The 17,195-nt window shown below is 40.1% G+C and overlaps 3 protein-coding genes across 3 annotated transcripts; 1 reads left to right on the top strand and 2 right to left on the bottom strand.

Moving 5' to 3' along the window:
* Positions 1 to 605: 605 nt before the first annotated feature.
* On the bottom strand, positions 606 to 1,271 carry LOC110681749. The gene has a single exon (XM_021857876.1). It carries the CDS (start codon positions 1,269 to 1,271, stop codon positions 606 to 608), a length of 666 nt encoding a protein of 221 aa, XP_021713568.1.
* A 2,594-nt stretch (positions 1,272 to 3,865) lies between these two features.
* On the bottom strand, positions 3,866 to 5,707 carry LOC110681748. The gene has a single exon (XM_021857875.1). It carries the CDS (start codon positions 5,705 to 5,707, stop codon positions 3,866 to 3,868), a length of 1,842 nt encoding a protein of 613 aa, XP_021713567.1.
* A 1,379-nt stretch (positions 5,708 to 7,086) lies between these two features.
* LOC110681872 (uncharacterized protein At2g02148-like) lies at positions 7,087 to 13,190 on the top strand. The gene is made up of 8 exons (XM_021858019.1): positions 7,087 to 7,724; positions 8,225 to 8,348; positions 8,467 to 8,808; positions 10,145 to 10,307; positions 10,757 to 10,880; positions 10,961 to 11,005; positions 11,690 to 11,953; positions 12,882 to 13,190. Exons 1-8 carry the CDS (start codon positions 7,500 to 7,502, stop codon positions 12,981 to 12,983), a joined length of 1,389 nt encoding a protein of 462 aa, XP_021713711.1. The 5' UTR covers positions 7,087 to 7,499; the 3' UTR covers positions 12,984 to 13,190.
* The last annotated feature ends 4,005 nt before the right edge of the window (positions 13,191 to 17,195 follow it).

Here is a 17,195-nt window from a genome sequence, read left to right as displayed (position 1 = left end):
GCGTTCGCCTAGTCCATACTTTGGGTGGTTTGATTGACTTTGTAGAATTTATACCGTAGGTGGTATGACTTCTACCAAGTTAATCAAATCATAATAATGATTTCCCTTGGACTAGGTGGTACGTCGAATCAACACGTTAATTGGTCGTTCAGTTGGCTTTATGTGAGTTTGTCCGTTGAAACTATCGCTCGGACGCACTCAGAAAATTCCAAGTGTGATCTCAACTTAAAATTTTCATGTTCGGTTAGGCTGGAATGCCTAGGTATGCCCTTGCCCCATTATATGGGTTTCACAGGGTACCTTACCTTTACCGTCCGCATTAATTAAGGGCGGACGCATTCATGTGACTTTTGGGATCAAGTTGCCAATTCTTTTTTTATTTAATTTACTTTTGTTCTGCGACCGTGTTGCTATGTTGCAAGCAACCTACTTGCAACTTTCACGCGGCCTATCCGTATAAGTTATGACTGTGCAATTAAATGGAAAAATAATTATAACAATGTTTGACTTTCTCATTAATTTGTCAAAATTACATTGTCGTGGTCGTACGACTTACATTGCTTGGTCAACATACCTAGTTGTATACACAGCTTTTGGCTAAGTAATTAAACATAATATTTCTTCAGATTGTCAGTGTTCCATGTACGCGGGATGGGTCGGCCGTTCATGGCTTCAAGACGGTAAGTCCCATCTCTGACCTCTTCCCTAACTCGATAAGGCCCTTCCCAATTTGGGGTCAGCTTGCCATCCTCATTTGCTCGTCCCACAGCCTCCATCTTCCTTAGGACCAGATCTCCCAATTTTATCGGCCGCTTTGACACTCGGCGATTGTATGCCCTTGTCATCCGAAGACGATAGATTTCGTGTCTAAGAGCCGCGTTGCCCCTAGCTTCAGGGAGGAAGTCTAGGGCGGTCTTCATGGCTTCCCAATTGGTCGCTTCATCATATAGCATCACCCTAAGGGTGGGCTCATACATTTCAATTGGAAGGACCGCCTCGGCACCATAGACTAAGAAGAAGGGAGTTTCTCCTGTGGAACTCTTGGCCATGGTTCGTATGGACCACAACACATTAACTAACTCGTCAGCCCATAAGCCGCCTGCTTTTTCAAGCTTGCGCTTAATTCCATTGGAGATCAATTTGTTGTATGCATCTACCTGACCATTTGCTTGTGGACGGCCGACTGAAGCAAAGCAATGAGCTATGCCTTGGTCTTCCAACCATTCTTTGAGTTGAGGCGTTTCGAACTGAGGTCCGTTGTCAAACACCATAGACTGAGGAACGCCAAAGCGTGTAATGATACTCTTTCATATGAAAGCTGAAACATCCGTCCATTTGATGCCCCGGACGGCCTCGGCCTCTACCCATTTTGTGAAGTAGTCTACTGCTACAAACACATACCGCCTCTGGCCGGACGCTGGTGTGTACGGTCCTAAAATATCCATTCCCCATTTGGCAAAGGGGAGCGGACTACTGATGGCCGAAAGACTGTTGGCGGGTCGATGAATTAATGTTGCGAACCTCTGGCACTTGTCACACTTCTTTACCATTTCCATTGCGTCCGACTTTAAGCTCGGCCAGTAGTAACCCAGGCGGGCAGCCTTTTCAGCCAAAGCTCGTCCTCCAATGTGAGAACCACACTGCCCCTGGTGAAGATTATCCAAGACATCATGCCCTCTCTCAGGAGTGATGCATTTCAGGTACGGCTTTACAAATGCCTTTTTGAACAACTCTCCTTGCTTAATTTCAAACTAGTTCGCTCTCTTTTTCATCAACCAGCTCTCTTTAGGATCGGCCGGGAGTAATCCGTCCTTTAGGTAAGATATGATCCCATCCATCCAAGTGGAGCTTCTATCAATGGCGTGTACTGGCTCAGCGTCAATACTCCTCTTCTCTTTCACTTCCCAAAACACTGACCTGGGAGTATCACATGATGCTGAGGATGCTAACTTAGAGAGGGCGTCCGCCTGATGATTGGACGAACGAGGGACCTGCTGTAGAGTAAAATGATCTAGGCTCTAAGCCTCCTCTTTTACAATCTTCAAGAACTTTATCATGGCCGGCTCCCTCGCCTCGAAGTCTCCGTTCACCTGGCCGACTACAAGTAGAGAGTCCGAGCATACATCAATTTTTGTTGCTCCTGCCGCCTTACACATTCTTAGGCCGGCCAAGAGGGCTTCGTACTCGGCCTCATTATTAGAGGCTTGAAACTGGAATCTCGGGGCGTACTCAAACTTATATCCTTCAGGAGACTGGCATATAACACCTGCACCGCAACCAGTAGCTGTCGCGCTACCATCCACGAACACTTTCCAGATTTGATCTCCGGCCGTCTGAAGATCCGGCCGAGTCATTTCAGCTAAAAAATCAGCAAAGGCTTGCCCCTTGATTGCTTTTCTTAGCTCAAATGTAATATCCAAGCCTCTCATTTCCAAGGCCCATTTAAGCATACGGCCGCTTGCCTCTAGCGTTGTAAATGGCTTCTTTAAAGGCTGGTCTGTGTAGACCACAATTGAATGTGCCAAGAAGTATGGCCGCAGCTTTTTTGATGCCATGTACAATGCCAAGCCAAATTTTTCAATGGGGGGATACCTTAGCTCAGCGTTATGTAGAACGTGGCTAATAAAGTAGACAGGGATCTGGCGGCCGTCCCGTTCAGCAAGTAGGACGGCACTTAAGGAGTGTTCTGAGATAGCAAGGTAGATAAATAGCTTCTCGTTCTTAAGTGGACTGACAAGCCGAGGCAATGTATGTAAATGGCCTTTTAGCTGTACGAATGCTTCCTCGGCCTCCTCTGTCCACTTAAACATGGCTTTTTTTTTTATGTTTTGGAAGAAATAGCGGCACTTATCACCTGATCTTGACAGAAAACTACCAAGTGCGGCCAGACAGCCGGTCAATCTTTGGACTTCTTTAATTGTCCTTGGTGACTTCATGTCCATGACAGCTTGAATTTTTTCAGGGTTGGCCTCGATTCCACGTTGATCAATTAGGAATCCGAGAAATTTACCGGACTCGACACCAAAGACACATTTCTTTGGATTTAACATCATCTTATGCCGCCTGAGTTCGGTGAAAGTTTCTCGTAGATCCTTCAAATGGTCGGCCGGCTCTTTTGACTTGACAATCATGTCATCAATGTACGCCTCCATATTCCGGCCGAGCTGATCTCTGAAGACTGTATTAACAAGTCGTTGAAAGGTAGCTGGAGCATTCTTAAGGCCGAATGGCATAACTTTGTAACAATACAACCCCTGCTCAGTCACGAACGCTGTTTTTTCCTGGTCTTCTTCCCATAACGGAATTTGATGGAATCCGGAGTATGCGTCCATAAAACTCATCAAGACATGCCCGGCCATCGAATCAACCAGGCGGTCGATTTTGGGCAGGGGAAAGCTATCCTTAGGGCATGCCTTGTTTAGATCGGTGTAATCCACACACATTCTCCAAGTTCCATTCGGCTTCTTGACAAGGACCACATTGGCCACCCATTCTGGGTAATAACATTGCCGAATGAAACCGGCGTCCAGAAGCTTCTTGACTTATGCTGCGGCCGCCTGATTCCTCTCTTCTCCATGATTCCTTTTCTTCTGGCGGACAGGTTTAACGACCTGTTTTACAGCCAATTTATGCACGGCCAGGTCTGGGCTTATACCTGGCATCTCGCCGACATCAAAGGCGAATACATCCTTGAACTCTCTCAATAATTGAATTAACTCATCCCCAAGCACACCCAAAGCTATAGTGCCCACATTGACCGTCCGACTTGGTTGATCGGGGTCAAGCACTATATCCTGGTGACTGCCGGCCGGCTGGGGGCGTAGCTCTTCTGGCCGTCCGACAGTCATTAGCTGCTATGCTTGCTCTATCTTGGTCGCCTTACGCTTCTGGCCGACCTGGTGTGTTGGGAGTGAGGTTCCTTCTTCTTTGGCTCGGACGATTTTGGTCCACGCGCTGTAGGCTTAACCACAAACTGATTGCATTCCTTAGCCATCTTCTGACTTCCTTGGATTGTACCTATTTTCCCGTCTGTCCTTTCAAACTTTAGCAGCATTAGGTGAGGCACAATGACTGCTTTTGCTGCATTCAGTGTAGGACGACCGAGTATGACATTATATCCAGTCAGTTCTTTCACTACCAAGAAGCGGACAACCATATCTCTTCCTTCCCCTTTTTGCCCGAATCGGACAGGTAAGTCTATCCGCCCCACTGGGTGGATGACATTCCCCCCAAATCCGACCAGCGGGTGAGTGATGTCCTGAAGAGCATCCTCTAGGAAGCTTAGATTCTTCAAGGCGGCCAGGCTGATGATATCAGCCGCGCTACCCGTGTCTATCAATATTCGTCCGACCTTCAAATTGGATATCTTCATTATGAATACCATGGGATCATTGTGCAAGGCTTTGACCTCCCCCCGATCGGCCTCACTGATGATTACTTCGGGGAAGGGTTCAGCCTTTACTGAATCCATCTGCATCACCTTTCCCAGGTTCCGGGCGTCCTGCTTGATCCCTTTTATAGTGGGACCACCTGAGGCAAATCCTCCTGATATCACGGCCACAATGCCTGAATCAGTGATGTTGCCATCATCCTCTTTATATTTGTTCTTATCATTCTTCTGTCTTTGCTCGGACGTGTTGTTTGTCCGTGTGTAAGTGAATTTGGACTTCATCACATATGAATTCAGCATGCCCTTCTCGGCTAACTTGTCCAGCAGTCTCTTCAAGTTGATACAATCATTTGTGTCATGTCCCACGTCCTTGTGGTAATGACAATACTTGTTCTTGTTCCTATACTGAGCCGGGCCTCTCAGCGGCTGTGGCTTCTCAAACTCAAACTTATCCTTGATTTCCATCAAGATATAATAACAATCCTTGAATTCAAACTGAGGCTCGTACGCCTTGACCTTCTTGGACTTTTGTGGCTGGCCATCAGGTACCCAGACTTCCTTTCTCTTTTTCCTTTCTTTCTTTTGGTCGGCCGAGTCGTGCTGAGAAGGTTTCTTCTCAGCCCCCTTGGCCGGCGCTTCTGCTTTTGTGAGCGAACAAAAGTCCGTCGCCTCAATATAAGCTTCGGCTTCCCGCAGAACACCTACGTATGTCCGAATCTTTCTCCTTACCAAGTCAAATTTAAAACCATTGTGCCTTAATCCCCGGAGAAATTCAGAGTAAGCCATTTCGTCCGGCAGATTATGAATTTGGGATTTTTCTTGGTTAAATCGCTGGACGTACGAGCATAAGCCCTCATTTTTTTCTTGGACGATTGTCGCCAAGTTAAGGCTAGTCTTTCGAGGCGGTATGTTGTATGAAAAATTTCCCACGAGCAGCAAACTAAGAGTAGTGAAACAATTGATACAACCGGCCGGCAAACTGTTGAACCAATCCTGTGCCACACCTTTCAGAGTGGCCGGGAAACATTTGCACCAAGTAGCATCATCTACGCTTTGCAAGTACATCAGGTTCCTGTACGAGGTGATGTGCTCTTCTGGGTTGCCCGTGCCATCATAAGCTCCCACAAGTACACTCTTCACCTTTGGTGGCTGAGGGGAATTTAAGATATCTTGCGAAAACGGGGGCGGCTTATCTCCCAGAGTAAGTACGCGCATCTGCCAATCGATGGGTTGCGTTTGCATGGACGGTCCAGCCAGATAGGGAGCCTGTCCGTACACCTGCCCATACGGCCCGTACGCCTGGGGGTTCGGCTGCATCAAGCCATTGAACCCCTAAGGAGGCTGATATTGCAATGATTGTGCTGGAATAGGAGTTGGGGCATGAAAGACTGGAATAAGAGTTGGGGTGCGGACTGTCTGACTTCCACTGGAGATGGCCGTGTTGGTATGTTGGGAAAGAGAATGATGTGAAAAATCATCCGGCATAGTCGGGGTTGAGGCCGTGTCCGAGTAGGCGGCGCGCTCCCGCTGCTTCTGCCGAAGGTAATCTCTTGCGTCCTTCCATCGTCTGGACGGCTCAGGCTCCTCTCTTCGAGGCTGCCTACTCCTCCCCCCAGCCGACTGCGTTTTCACCAGCAAGTCAGAGAAATTAGTCCGCGGTACTCTCGGGGACCTTCCAGTCGGCCTTCGAAATGGCGTGTTTCCAGCGTCCGTTGCATGGACTGCTTTGCTGTGTGTCTTCTTTGGATCCCTCTGTTCCTCTCTCCTGGGCGGCTGCCTAGAGGTAGAGGCTCCATTTTCAATTTCTTTTCTGAGTTTGTTAAGCGCGGCCTTAAGAGAGGCAGCGGTAACAGGAGGGTCATCAACTTCTTCAAATGTGGCTATCAGAGAATCGCTAGTACGGATCGTAGGGATTAAATCCTCTACATGTCCATCCTCGCCTGGATTAGGTGTCTGACCGTCTATCGCCATAACGTACGAGTATCCCCACAGACGGCGCCAAATGTTTCGGGTATTTTTTGGATTTCCTGGGATACTGGTCACGCTCTTCTGGCAATGAGTCGGTCCCGCCTGCAAAACAACGAATATTCCGATCAACGGAATATTCGCCTTCGACGATCAAGTCAGTGATCAGAATGGAAAAGGCTAGAGAGAGAAAGTAGAGAGAAGTTGGAGCTATTTAATGCTATGTTGTTTTCAATTGTCTGAATCCCCTCCCATCATAAATGATTGGGGTATTTATAGGGGTGGGACTCGTGCCCCTCTCTAGGGTTTATACCCTAGATTTGCGTGACGTGATTGGCTGTGCAATAAGTGAATGCCACGTGCTACTCTGGGGGCGCCGTTTTGCGGCTTTCATTGATATCTCTCGGGATTTGGGCCCTGACGTTGTTAGGGTTTTCTGGCATGTAGATTATTAAGGGAACAGATGCCCTTAACACATGGCATCTTCTCATGACGACACATGTCACCCTCTGACTGGGCCACATGTCGCGACGAAACTGGCCTGCGGCTTTAAGGGCTCTGAATTAGGTGGCATCTTACACCCTATAACTGGGCCACGTGTCACTATGGGATTGGTCCACGTATATGAGGTATTTTTACCCACAACAATAGCTACTCCATAATTATTTGTAAAACCTAACCACGGTCACATATAAACAAATTATTTTTATTTTTTACACTTTTTAATTTCGATTTTGCCATTTTTGAAAAAACAAAAATAAAAAATTAGTTCATCCTAAAAATTACACCATCAACCGGTTTGGAAAAACCGGAATTAGGTTTAGGAATTTTCCCAATTTCTCCTTCGTTGTTTATACAACTGGTATGGTCTTAGCTCCGGTCACCCCCTTCACTCTCATCGACCTCCATTTTCTCTCTCCTCACTCTTCTCAGTCTGTATATCCGTTAATTTCAATCAAATAAAAAATAAAAACCCTTTTCCGTCTTCTTCTGGCGGGAAAATATACTTCAAAATTCGATTACCCAATTCATTTTTTTTTTTACAGAATTTGATTAGAAATAAAGCTGAAAATCCAAATCAAAATCATGGGTTTGGGTATTTGAGGTGAGATAATTGATGGGATTGTAGAATTACAAAAGGGATATGGAATCTAGGGTTCCAATTCATAATCATAGTAGCATTGATAATGATGAAAATAACATCAATAATGTTAATAATAATATCAATTTAAGATCAGTAGATTCTTACATTGATGGGAGAAATTTAGATGAAGTTAAAAAAGACGGCGAAATCGACAGAATTAGCAACGGTGATCGTGATGCTATTACTGAAGATAGTTTAGATCATGATGAGGGCTCTAATAATATTGTAAGTTCTATTTTTTGGGTTAATTATTTGTTTTATGATTGAATTTAATGGGTTATTCTTTTGATTAACTGCTAATTATATTGTGATTGTCTTTGTGTATGTTACATGTGATTATTTGACAGAATTTTCTGGGTTTTTTTCTTGATTTATTGGAATGTTTCAGAGAGAGTAGGGAAAAAGTTGGGTCACAAAAAATATGGTGTTTTGTGGGAATTGTGACTTTACTTGCCATAAGTTAATGTTAAAGCAGGGGATAAAGATCAAAATTTTAATTATGAATTTTAGTTCAATTAATGTTTATTTGGTCCAAAATGTATAGAATTTTGGAACATGTAATGATTAATATGTCGTGGATTTTGTTGTATACTTGTATGAGCTGAGTAGCTGACCCTTTTGAAACTGTGGATAGAGGGTTTAAAGGTTGAATCTTGACTCGATTTTTAATGTTCATCGATGAGTTTTCAATTTTATGTTTGATTTGCCTTTCTGTGTTTATCCAGGATTGCTTGGATGAGGTATACAAGACCCCAATTCAGATTCCTAACATTGTTGTTGAAGATGATCGATCTAGTCTAGAAAGTAGTGGGTCTCTTAGAAATTCCTGTCATGCCTTAACAGCAAAGGGTAAATCTTACCATATTACATGCTTGTATATGTCTTAGTTTGCTTCAGCATTTGCATCTTTATAGTGCTTTTTTCTTCACTTGCTCAATCAACTTTATATGAATTACATTTGTATTAGATGTTTTGCCAATTGAAACTGCAAGGGCAAGATTCTTGCAAATTGTTGTGGATAATTTTATCACACATCATACTATTGAGAAGCCGGGTGCTTATATTGATAATATTGTTGAGCCTGGAGGTGATAAATCAAACAAGAGAAAGTCTGCTGAAGTTCAATATGAAGGAGATCCAAGGTTTGTTTTGCCGCTGATGTACGTGGCTAATTTGTACGAAACTCTGGTGAGTGAAGCGAACATGAGAGTTGCTTTATTAAATGGTTTGCGTGAAAAGACTATTGGAGTAGCTCTAGAAGCATCTGGCGGGCTCTACAGAAAGTTGACTCAGAAATTTCCTAAAACAGGTAGCATGTTTTAGCTTTTTTTGTTGGCTTATCTCTTCATTGTTTTTTAGTAAGGGATAGCATAAAAAAGAAGAAAAAAGAAAAAGAAAAAAATAAAAATCAAGTGAATTAGTGTGAGATAACAAAATAGATTAATTTTGATCAATTCATATCAGAGGCATTATTTGGGTCGGATACAGTTTCTAGAATCAGAGCCTTCATCTTCTAAATAATATTAAGAACATATGCCTAACTATATAAACTCAGCTTGTAAGCCTTCCAGGTTAACATTGTGTACTTATTTAACTCCATAGACAGTGGGCCTACACTGCTTGTTGCTGGCTAATTGATTCCCCCCACCCTGCAGTCCCTTCCTTGCATTTGGGCTTTGTCCTGCCTAGACCCTTGCTAAACAAGTGTTTATCTATGAAACCAACTAGCTTCTTTGATTCACATCAGCGTCGCTGAATGGTTTGATGCTTTTACAGGAATAGCAAACACAAATTTAAAAATAGTTCAGTAGCAAATGAGCAATTTCTCTGTCCATCTGCTTTCCTATTCAAATGGTATATATTAGCAATTTACACTTATTTGGATCTGAGTAATTCTGATTGCCCAGTCAAGCCAATCAGATGTTACTACTCTTTAGTATTCCTTTCACTGCATGGTAGCTGTGATTGGCCACTGGCTGCATGTTCTTTGACCCTTGCAATATCTATAGTTCTAAGGGTATATCTAATGAAATCATATTATGGTTTGCTCTTTATTTTGTTTGACTCATATTTATGGGGAAATAAATATGTAGCTCTTGTCTCGGTGCCCAGCCAGGCTGTTCATAAATTTCATTTTCTGCCTCCAATGGGTACCCACCTTTGCTTGGTTAAGGAAGGGGTCTTTACCTCATTAATAAATTATCTTATACCTCTATTATTTAGTTTGTAACATTTTATCAACGTGTAATTTCCTGTCGCATGAACCTTTTCTTGGTTAAGGAAAGGGTCTGTACCTCACTAATGAATTATCTCATGCAAGTCTTGTTTAGTTTTACTATTATATTTTTATGTACTTTCCTGTTGCACAAACATTTATTTCTATGTTATAATGTCTTTAAAAGAATTTTTACCGAAGTGTAATATTTTTGATATGAAAGTCGGTCTTATAGCCTATATGGCAGAGGATTGGTCTGTTAAAAAAATCAGAATCTTATGTGTGTTTGAACTAGCCTAACTTTGCAGCTTGAGAAACTAGTAAGTCTAGAATTCTTTTTCATGCTCATAAAAAATGTATACATTATCTGGATGTTTCTTTCATCTTATTAAGTTTATTGTCTAACATTTTATGCATCCTGTGAACATAGGCTCTTATTCTTTTAAACGAAGGGAATTGGCTACTTCTCTCGAAACAAGGACTAGGTTTCCGGAATTAGTTGTCCAAGAAGAGAAGAGGGTTCGTTTTGTAGTGGCCAATGGCTTAGATATTGTTGAGAGACCAACTGTTGTTCCTGTTGATGATGCAGAATGGTTAGTTTCTGTCATTTATACATGCTTGTAGTAGCCTATTGTGGTTACACATGTTAAATAGTTATTAATGTCCTTGCCCAAGTAGTACTACAGTGATTATTTTGCTTTGATAGATCATTTGGAACTTTCTAATCTTTAGATGAAAGAGCGTTTGGAAATAAAGTCAGAAGTGCCTTAGTTTATGAAGATTTAATAATATTATTATACATCTGTAAATTTGACTATCTGAGGCATCTTCCATGCAGTTTAGATTTGGAACACCTTATTTCAGCAGTTTTTAGTTTGCATGAATGTCATGCTCTAAAGTATGTTGGAATCCTTCTTAGCTCGTATATGTGATAGTGTATTAACGGTAGAAAAAAGTTCCAAAGAAAAGCTATATATATGATCATCTATATAAAGTGCAAGTGGTTTATCATCTATGTTAAATAGTGTTCGGGATCTTACAGGTTCAAGCGTTTGACAGGGCGGACTGAAATAGCAGTTACAGCTAGGGACTATAAGTTTTACAACCCAAGGCATAAAGTTAGGCGTGCTTTATCAAACACTTCACCGACTGTCCCTGGTTTGCTTGTAAGCTCATTCTCATCTGTATATGGTTTTATTTCTACAATATGAAACTTGTTGATGAAGCTTGATATATCTTTTCTCAGTCATACAACAGCAACAGTGACCACGAGTTCCAGTCTGCAACAGAGGTATGCTGACTCAACTTGACTTTCTGAGTTCTATATTAAAAACCCGTCTGCTGATAGTGTCTTTAGCATCCCTCGGGCAGTGTGGGTTAATTTTCTGAGTGGAAATTTCTGATTTAAATATTGATATCTTTAGCATACCTTTTGTTTATGTTTATCAACTTCTATTGATAATTGGTTAGGGATCCATTTACCAAAAAAATTACCAGTATTCGAAAATACTTACAGCACTTGTTAGCAGACAGTAAAGTGGGTTAGTCATGCTTAACTGAAATAAGACCCAAACAGAAAAAGTTTGTGAGGTATGGCAGTATGAGTCTAATGTGAAGATAAGAGTATTATCTAGTCCAAAATGAACGCCTTCAGTATATGCTCAAATTGTTGGCCTTACAATCATTCTTCTCTATCTGGTGAGACCTACTGAATAGCCAAATCCATTTTAGGATAATCTTCCAACCTCCTGAACCGAAGTATCTGGTCTCAAAAGTTAGGACCACACCTTTCTTTCCGACAGCAATCTGTTAGTACTTCCTGTCTTTCAGAAACTTTATCCCCTTTTCACTATCCAACTCATATACAAAATAAGTTAATTAAAGATGCCAAGCTTTGGTCTTATGCTGAAAACCACAATTTTTTTAAATTTTATTTTATCCTCTGTGATTAATGCTGCTAAAGTGCATATGGCAGAATCCACGGGAGCAGGAGACACCATCCAAACATTCTTTGGTGACGTTGGCTCGCCAGCCACGATATGATACCATTATCCTTAATCATCATCAGTCTCTTGACCAGAATCAACAGGCTACTCTCTTAGCTTGCACTCATGAAAGTGGGCAATCTTCCCATTTACCCGACATTGCTCATGGCCATGAATCTCCGACTCTTTCTCAGAACATGGCATCATTAGAGTCTCTAGGAGGAAGTCATGTAGTAGGTCGTTTACATGTGATGGTAAGTTTTCTTATATCTATTCATATTACCTGTTTCCGTAAGTCATATTTCCATCTTATTCTGAAGCAAAATTTTAAGTCAATTCTTTCACTAGTTGCTGTCTTATGGGGGTGGAGTGTTATTATTCATGTCTAGTTCTAACTAGTCTAAGCAGTTACCCCCTCAGCTCCCACCCCACTAAATTGCTTACAAAACCCTTGCATATGCATTAACTTTAGAGGAACTCCGTGAGAGGCTGTATTTTGGTTAATACCCAAGGACCTGTGTTCATAGTTCATGCATCAACTCTTAAAGGAACTCTGTGAGAGACCATTACATATAGCTAAATCTGCTGATATTTGTAATCGCTTAGTGAGGCGGATTCTAACACTTAGTCACGAAAAAGATCTTGTAAGGGAGTATCAGAACTATATGGAAGATTTTCCGGACTTATTCAAGGAGTGGACTAGCTTCAGAGTTCAGGCACCCCAGACTCTACACATGCCAACCTTTAATGGATTAAAGGAGTATTTTAGATGGAGAATTGCTTCGTAGTGTGTTTATATAATCTTAACTGCTCCATTTTGCTGATGTTTTGGTCACCTCTTTAAGTTTGTGAGGCATATAAACTTTCAAATTCAAGATTACTTAGAGAATTATATGGATTGAAAGCATTGTCGATGTCAATGTCAATGTCAATGATGCCTTTTAACCAGTAGCCAGTTTCTAATGAGCATGTCCTTTCAGAAGTTTTTGTTCAGTGAGGAGTTGCGGACTGAGGGTTATGTTTTTGCAAGGTTACTGTATTACTATTTTGCATTCCTTAGAAGTTGGCATAATCTTATGATTTATTGACTTCGAAATTCCAGCTTCTTTCTATATGCTAGATACTTTTTCCTAATTACCTGTGATTTATCCCCCCATTTTCCATTTTTCCCGTCTTTTCCAGCCAACTAGTCCCGCAAAGTTTTGTGATGAATGTGGATCTCCGTACTTGAGACCAACTTCCAAGTTTTGCTCTGAATGTGGTACGAAGAGGTTTGGGATATGAGTCGCTCTTGGTAATTTATGCACGATTCTTGTGGCCTCAAAATTCGTTCATTGTTAATTTTTATGTTCATATGATTGAAGGTGAAGCTAATATATGCATAGATATTCATGAACTCCTGAACAATGGTTCTGTTATAATTGCTTCAATAACTCTTGTATACGGCAGACATTCATTAATATTATTAAAAGACCCTCAATCTGTGGATAATTTTTAGGTAGCAAATTTTATGGTAACTTTTACTTGTGTAAATGTAAGGATAACTTTAATTTTTAATGAGTTTAAGGAAAATTTGACTTTTACTAGCTCCATAAAAGAAAGTTGTATTTGTTATGATAATATCTAAATATGGATGACTATTATCCCATGTACAATCTAGAATATTCTAGAGTTGGGTATTTGGTCTTATCCATTGATGGAACCCTAGGAAATGTACATTATATATATCCCGTACTAGATGGAATATGAAATATAATGTAACAATCTTCCCTCATCTCTCTTTATTTTCTATTCCATATTTAACATGTTATCAGCACCATTGCTAGTCAACTGAGTAGGATTACCAAACATTTATCTAGAATCCATATTATTATTATCATGTAAGTATGATCACAGCCCATAACAATTATAATTTAACATTTATCTACTTTTGCATGCTTATTTATTGGAATATCAACATATATAACGAATACAGAGCATGATATATAATTTAAGGTTCCATTTTTATTTTTCTCCATGCTAACATTCTCCCCTTCTATTTCGTTCTTATTTATGCATGATTTGTATCAGGTTTATTTATGCATGATTATAACGTTTAATACATATTTTTGAATACTATTTATATATACTTATCTTTTAATATTATTTTGTATAGTGAAAAATGTCGAACCTTGCCAAGCTCGAATTTGTGGCCCTTGATATTACCGGAAAGAATTATTTATCATGGGTGTTAGATGATGAAATACACCTAGATGATAAAGGGCTTGGTGAAACAATAAAAGAGGCTAATAAGGCAACACCTCAAGATAAGGCTAAAGCCATGATTTTTCTTCGCCATCAGCTCCATAAAGGGCTCAAAAATGAATATTTAACTGTGAAAGACCCACAAATCCTTTGGAGTAATCTAAAGGAAAGGTATGACCACCAAAAAACAGTGATACTCCCTAGAGCTCGTTATGAATGGTTAAATTTGAGATTGCAAGATTTTAAATCTGTTAGTGAATATAACTCAGCTATGTTTAAAATAACTTCTCAATTGAAATTATGTGGAGAAAATATTACTGATGCAGAAATGCTTGAAAAGACATACTCCACTTTCCATGCTAATAATATTGTCCTGCAGACACAATATAGAGAAAAAGGTTTTAAAAAATATTCTGAATTAATCTTGTGGCTGAGCAAAATAACGAGTTGTTAATGAAAAATCATGAATCACGTCCTACTGGCTCTACTCCATTCCCTGAAGCGAATGTGACAACCCATAACGGGAAAGAAACTAAAAACAGGGACCATTCCAGCAGTAGTGGTCGAGGTAGAGGTCGTGGTCGTGGCCAATGGCGCGGCCGGGGTCGTGGACGTGGATATGGTAGAGGTCGTGGAGGTCATTTCACAAACTCACATTCCCACCAGAAGTGGGAACGTAGGGATGAAAAAGAAAAAAGTGATAACAATATATGTTACCGTTGTGGAGGAAAAGGTCATTGGTCTCGGGTTTGTAGAACTCCAAAGCATCTTATTGAACTTTACCAAGAATCATTGAAGAAAGGAAAGAAAGTTGAGGCAAACCTTGTTCTTGAAGATGGTGAAGGTGATTTTGATTTTGGCAATGCCAATCAATTTGATGTTGGTGATTTCCTTACTTCCCCGGAAGGGAATAATTTTGATTTTGACAGTACAAGTCATTTAGAAGTTGCCGATTTCTTCACTGAAGGGAATAATTAAAATTATATTGTATTATGTCAGTTTTAAGTATTAGACTTATGTTTGCTTATCCTAGTAATTTATTTAAGTTTATTTCTTTCGTTGTAATAAGGATTTTTGCTTTATAAATTTATGAACTATTTGAGTGTTTTTATTGATTTATTTGTTTTATCATCTTTATTTTTATGCTTAAGATTTTGACATGTATTTTATTTCATGAAGAACATGGATATTACTCAAGTTCAATTTGCTATGAATGGTGAAGAATTATGTCTTGCTGACAGTGCAACTACACATACAATACTTAAAAATAAAAAATATTTCTCTCATTTGATGATGAAAATGATTAATGTAAGTACCATATCGGGTAGTACAAATATCATTGAGGGCTCCGGAAGAGCCACTATAAAGTTGCCTTGGGGAACTGAAATTAAAATAATTGATGTTTTATACTCCCCATTGTCTCAAAGAAATTTATTAAGTTTTAAGGATATTCGCAATAATGGTTATCATATTGAGACAATCAATGAAGAAAATAACGAATTCCTTCAAATCACAAGTATAACTCATGGCTCAAAACATGTTTTGGTTCTCTAGTGGTTTGTACTACACAAAAATCAATGTTATTGAAGCTCATGCTATAGTAAACCAGAAGTTTACTAATGATTTGTTGTTTGGCATGACCGGTTAGGCCATCCCGGTTCAATAATGATGCGAAAAATAATTACGAATTCATGTGGACATTATTTGAAGAGCCAGCAGATTCTTCATAATAATTTTTCATGTGCTGCTTGCTCGGAAGGCAAGTTGATTATTCGCCCATCACCAGCTAAAATTAATTTTGAATCAATTAGTTTTCTGGAACGTATACAAGGAGATATTTGTGGGCCCATACATCCCCCATGTGGACCATTTAGATATTTTATGGTTTTAATTGATGCATCAACTAGATGGTCACATGTGTCTTTGTTATCAACTCGTAACCTGGCGTTTGCGAGACTACTTACCCAATTGATTAAGTTACGGGCACATTTTCCAGATACTCCCATTAAGACTATTCGGCTTGACAATGCTGGTGAATTTACATCTCAAGCTTTTAATGATTATTGCATGTCCATTGGGATAAATGTTGAACATCCTGTAGCACATGTTCATACACAAAACGGTCTAGTAGAGTCATTAATAAAACGTATTCAGTTAATTGCTAGACCATTGCTTATGAAATCCAATCTCCCAATTTCTGCTTGGGGACATGCTATATTACATGCAACAACACTAATTCGCATTAGGCCAACAAGTTATCACAAGTTCTCCCCATTACAATTGGTTTATGGTCAGGAACCAAATATTTCCCATCTAAGAATTTTTGGATGTGCGGTTTATGTTCCAATAGCTCCACCACAACGCACTAAGATGGGTCCTCAAAGGAGGATGGGGATATATGTTGGGTTTGAATCCCCGTCAATAATTAAATATCTTGAGCCTACAATAGGGGATTTATTTACGGCTCGTTTTGCAGATTGTCATTTTAACGAGTCACTTTTCCCAACATTAGGGGGTGAAAAGAGAGAGCTGGAAAATGAAATTAAATGGAATGAATTATCATTATCCTATCTTGATCCTCGAACTAAACAATGTAAACTGGAAGTTCAAAAGATAATTCATTTACAAAGTTTAGCGAATCAATTGCCAGACTCGTTTGCTGACCCAAAAAGAGTGACCAAGTCGCATATTCCAGCTGTTAATGCTCCATTTAAAATAGATGTCCCGGAAGGACAAAATAAAATTGCTAATGAGTCTAAACCACGCCAAAAACGTGGAAGACCAATAGGTTCCAAAGATAAGAATCCTCGGAAAAGAAAAGGAGCATTGATTGATGATGGTCAAATTGAAGAAACAATTTCCGAAGGATCTCCAGAAGAGACTTTATACATGATACAAGAAGAAATTCAGGTACCTGATAATGAAGAAATTTCAATAAATTATATCATGTCTGGAATTACATGAAACCGAAATCAAATCGACGTCGATGATGTTTTTGCATGCAATGTAGCATTAGATGTTATGGATAATAATGAGGATCATGAACCAAAATCTATTGAAGAATGTAGACAAAGAAATGATTGGCCAAAATGGAAAGAAGCAATTGAAGCAGAATTAAAATCTCTTGGAAAAAGAGAAGTATTCGGACCAGTAGTCCGTACACCTAAAGGTATAAAGCCAGTGGGATATAAATGGGTCTTTGTGCGAAAGAGAAATGAAAAGGGTGAAGTTGTAAGATATAAGACACGCTTA

Source organism: Chenopodium quinoa, unplaced genomic scaffold, assembly GCF_001683475.1.
Source record: "Chenopodium quinoa cultivar QQ74 unplaced genomic scaffold, ASM168347v1, whole genome shotgun sequence".
In the NCBI taxonomy this organism is placed as follows: Eukaryota; Viridiplantae; Streptophyta; class Magnoliopsida; order Caryophyllales; family Amaranthaceae; genus Chenopodium; species Chenopodium quinoa.
Note: the sequence above shows the minus strand (reverse complement) of the source record. Positions and strands in the feature narration are given on the sequence as shown.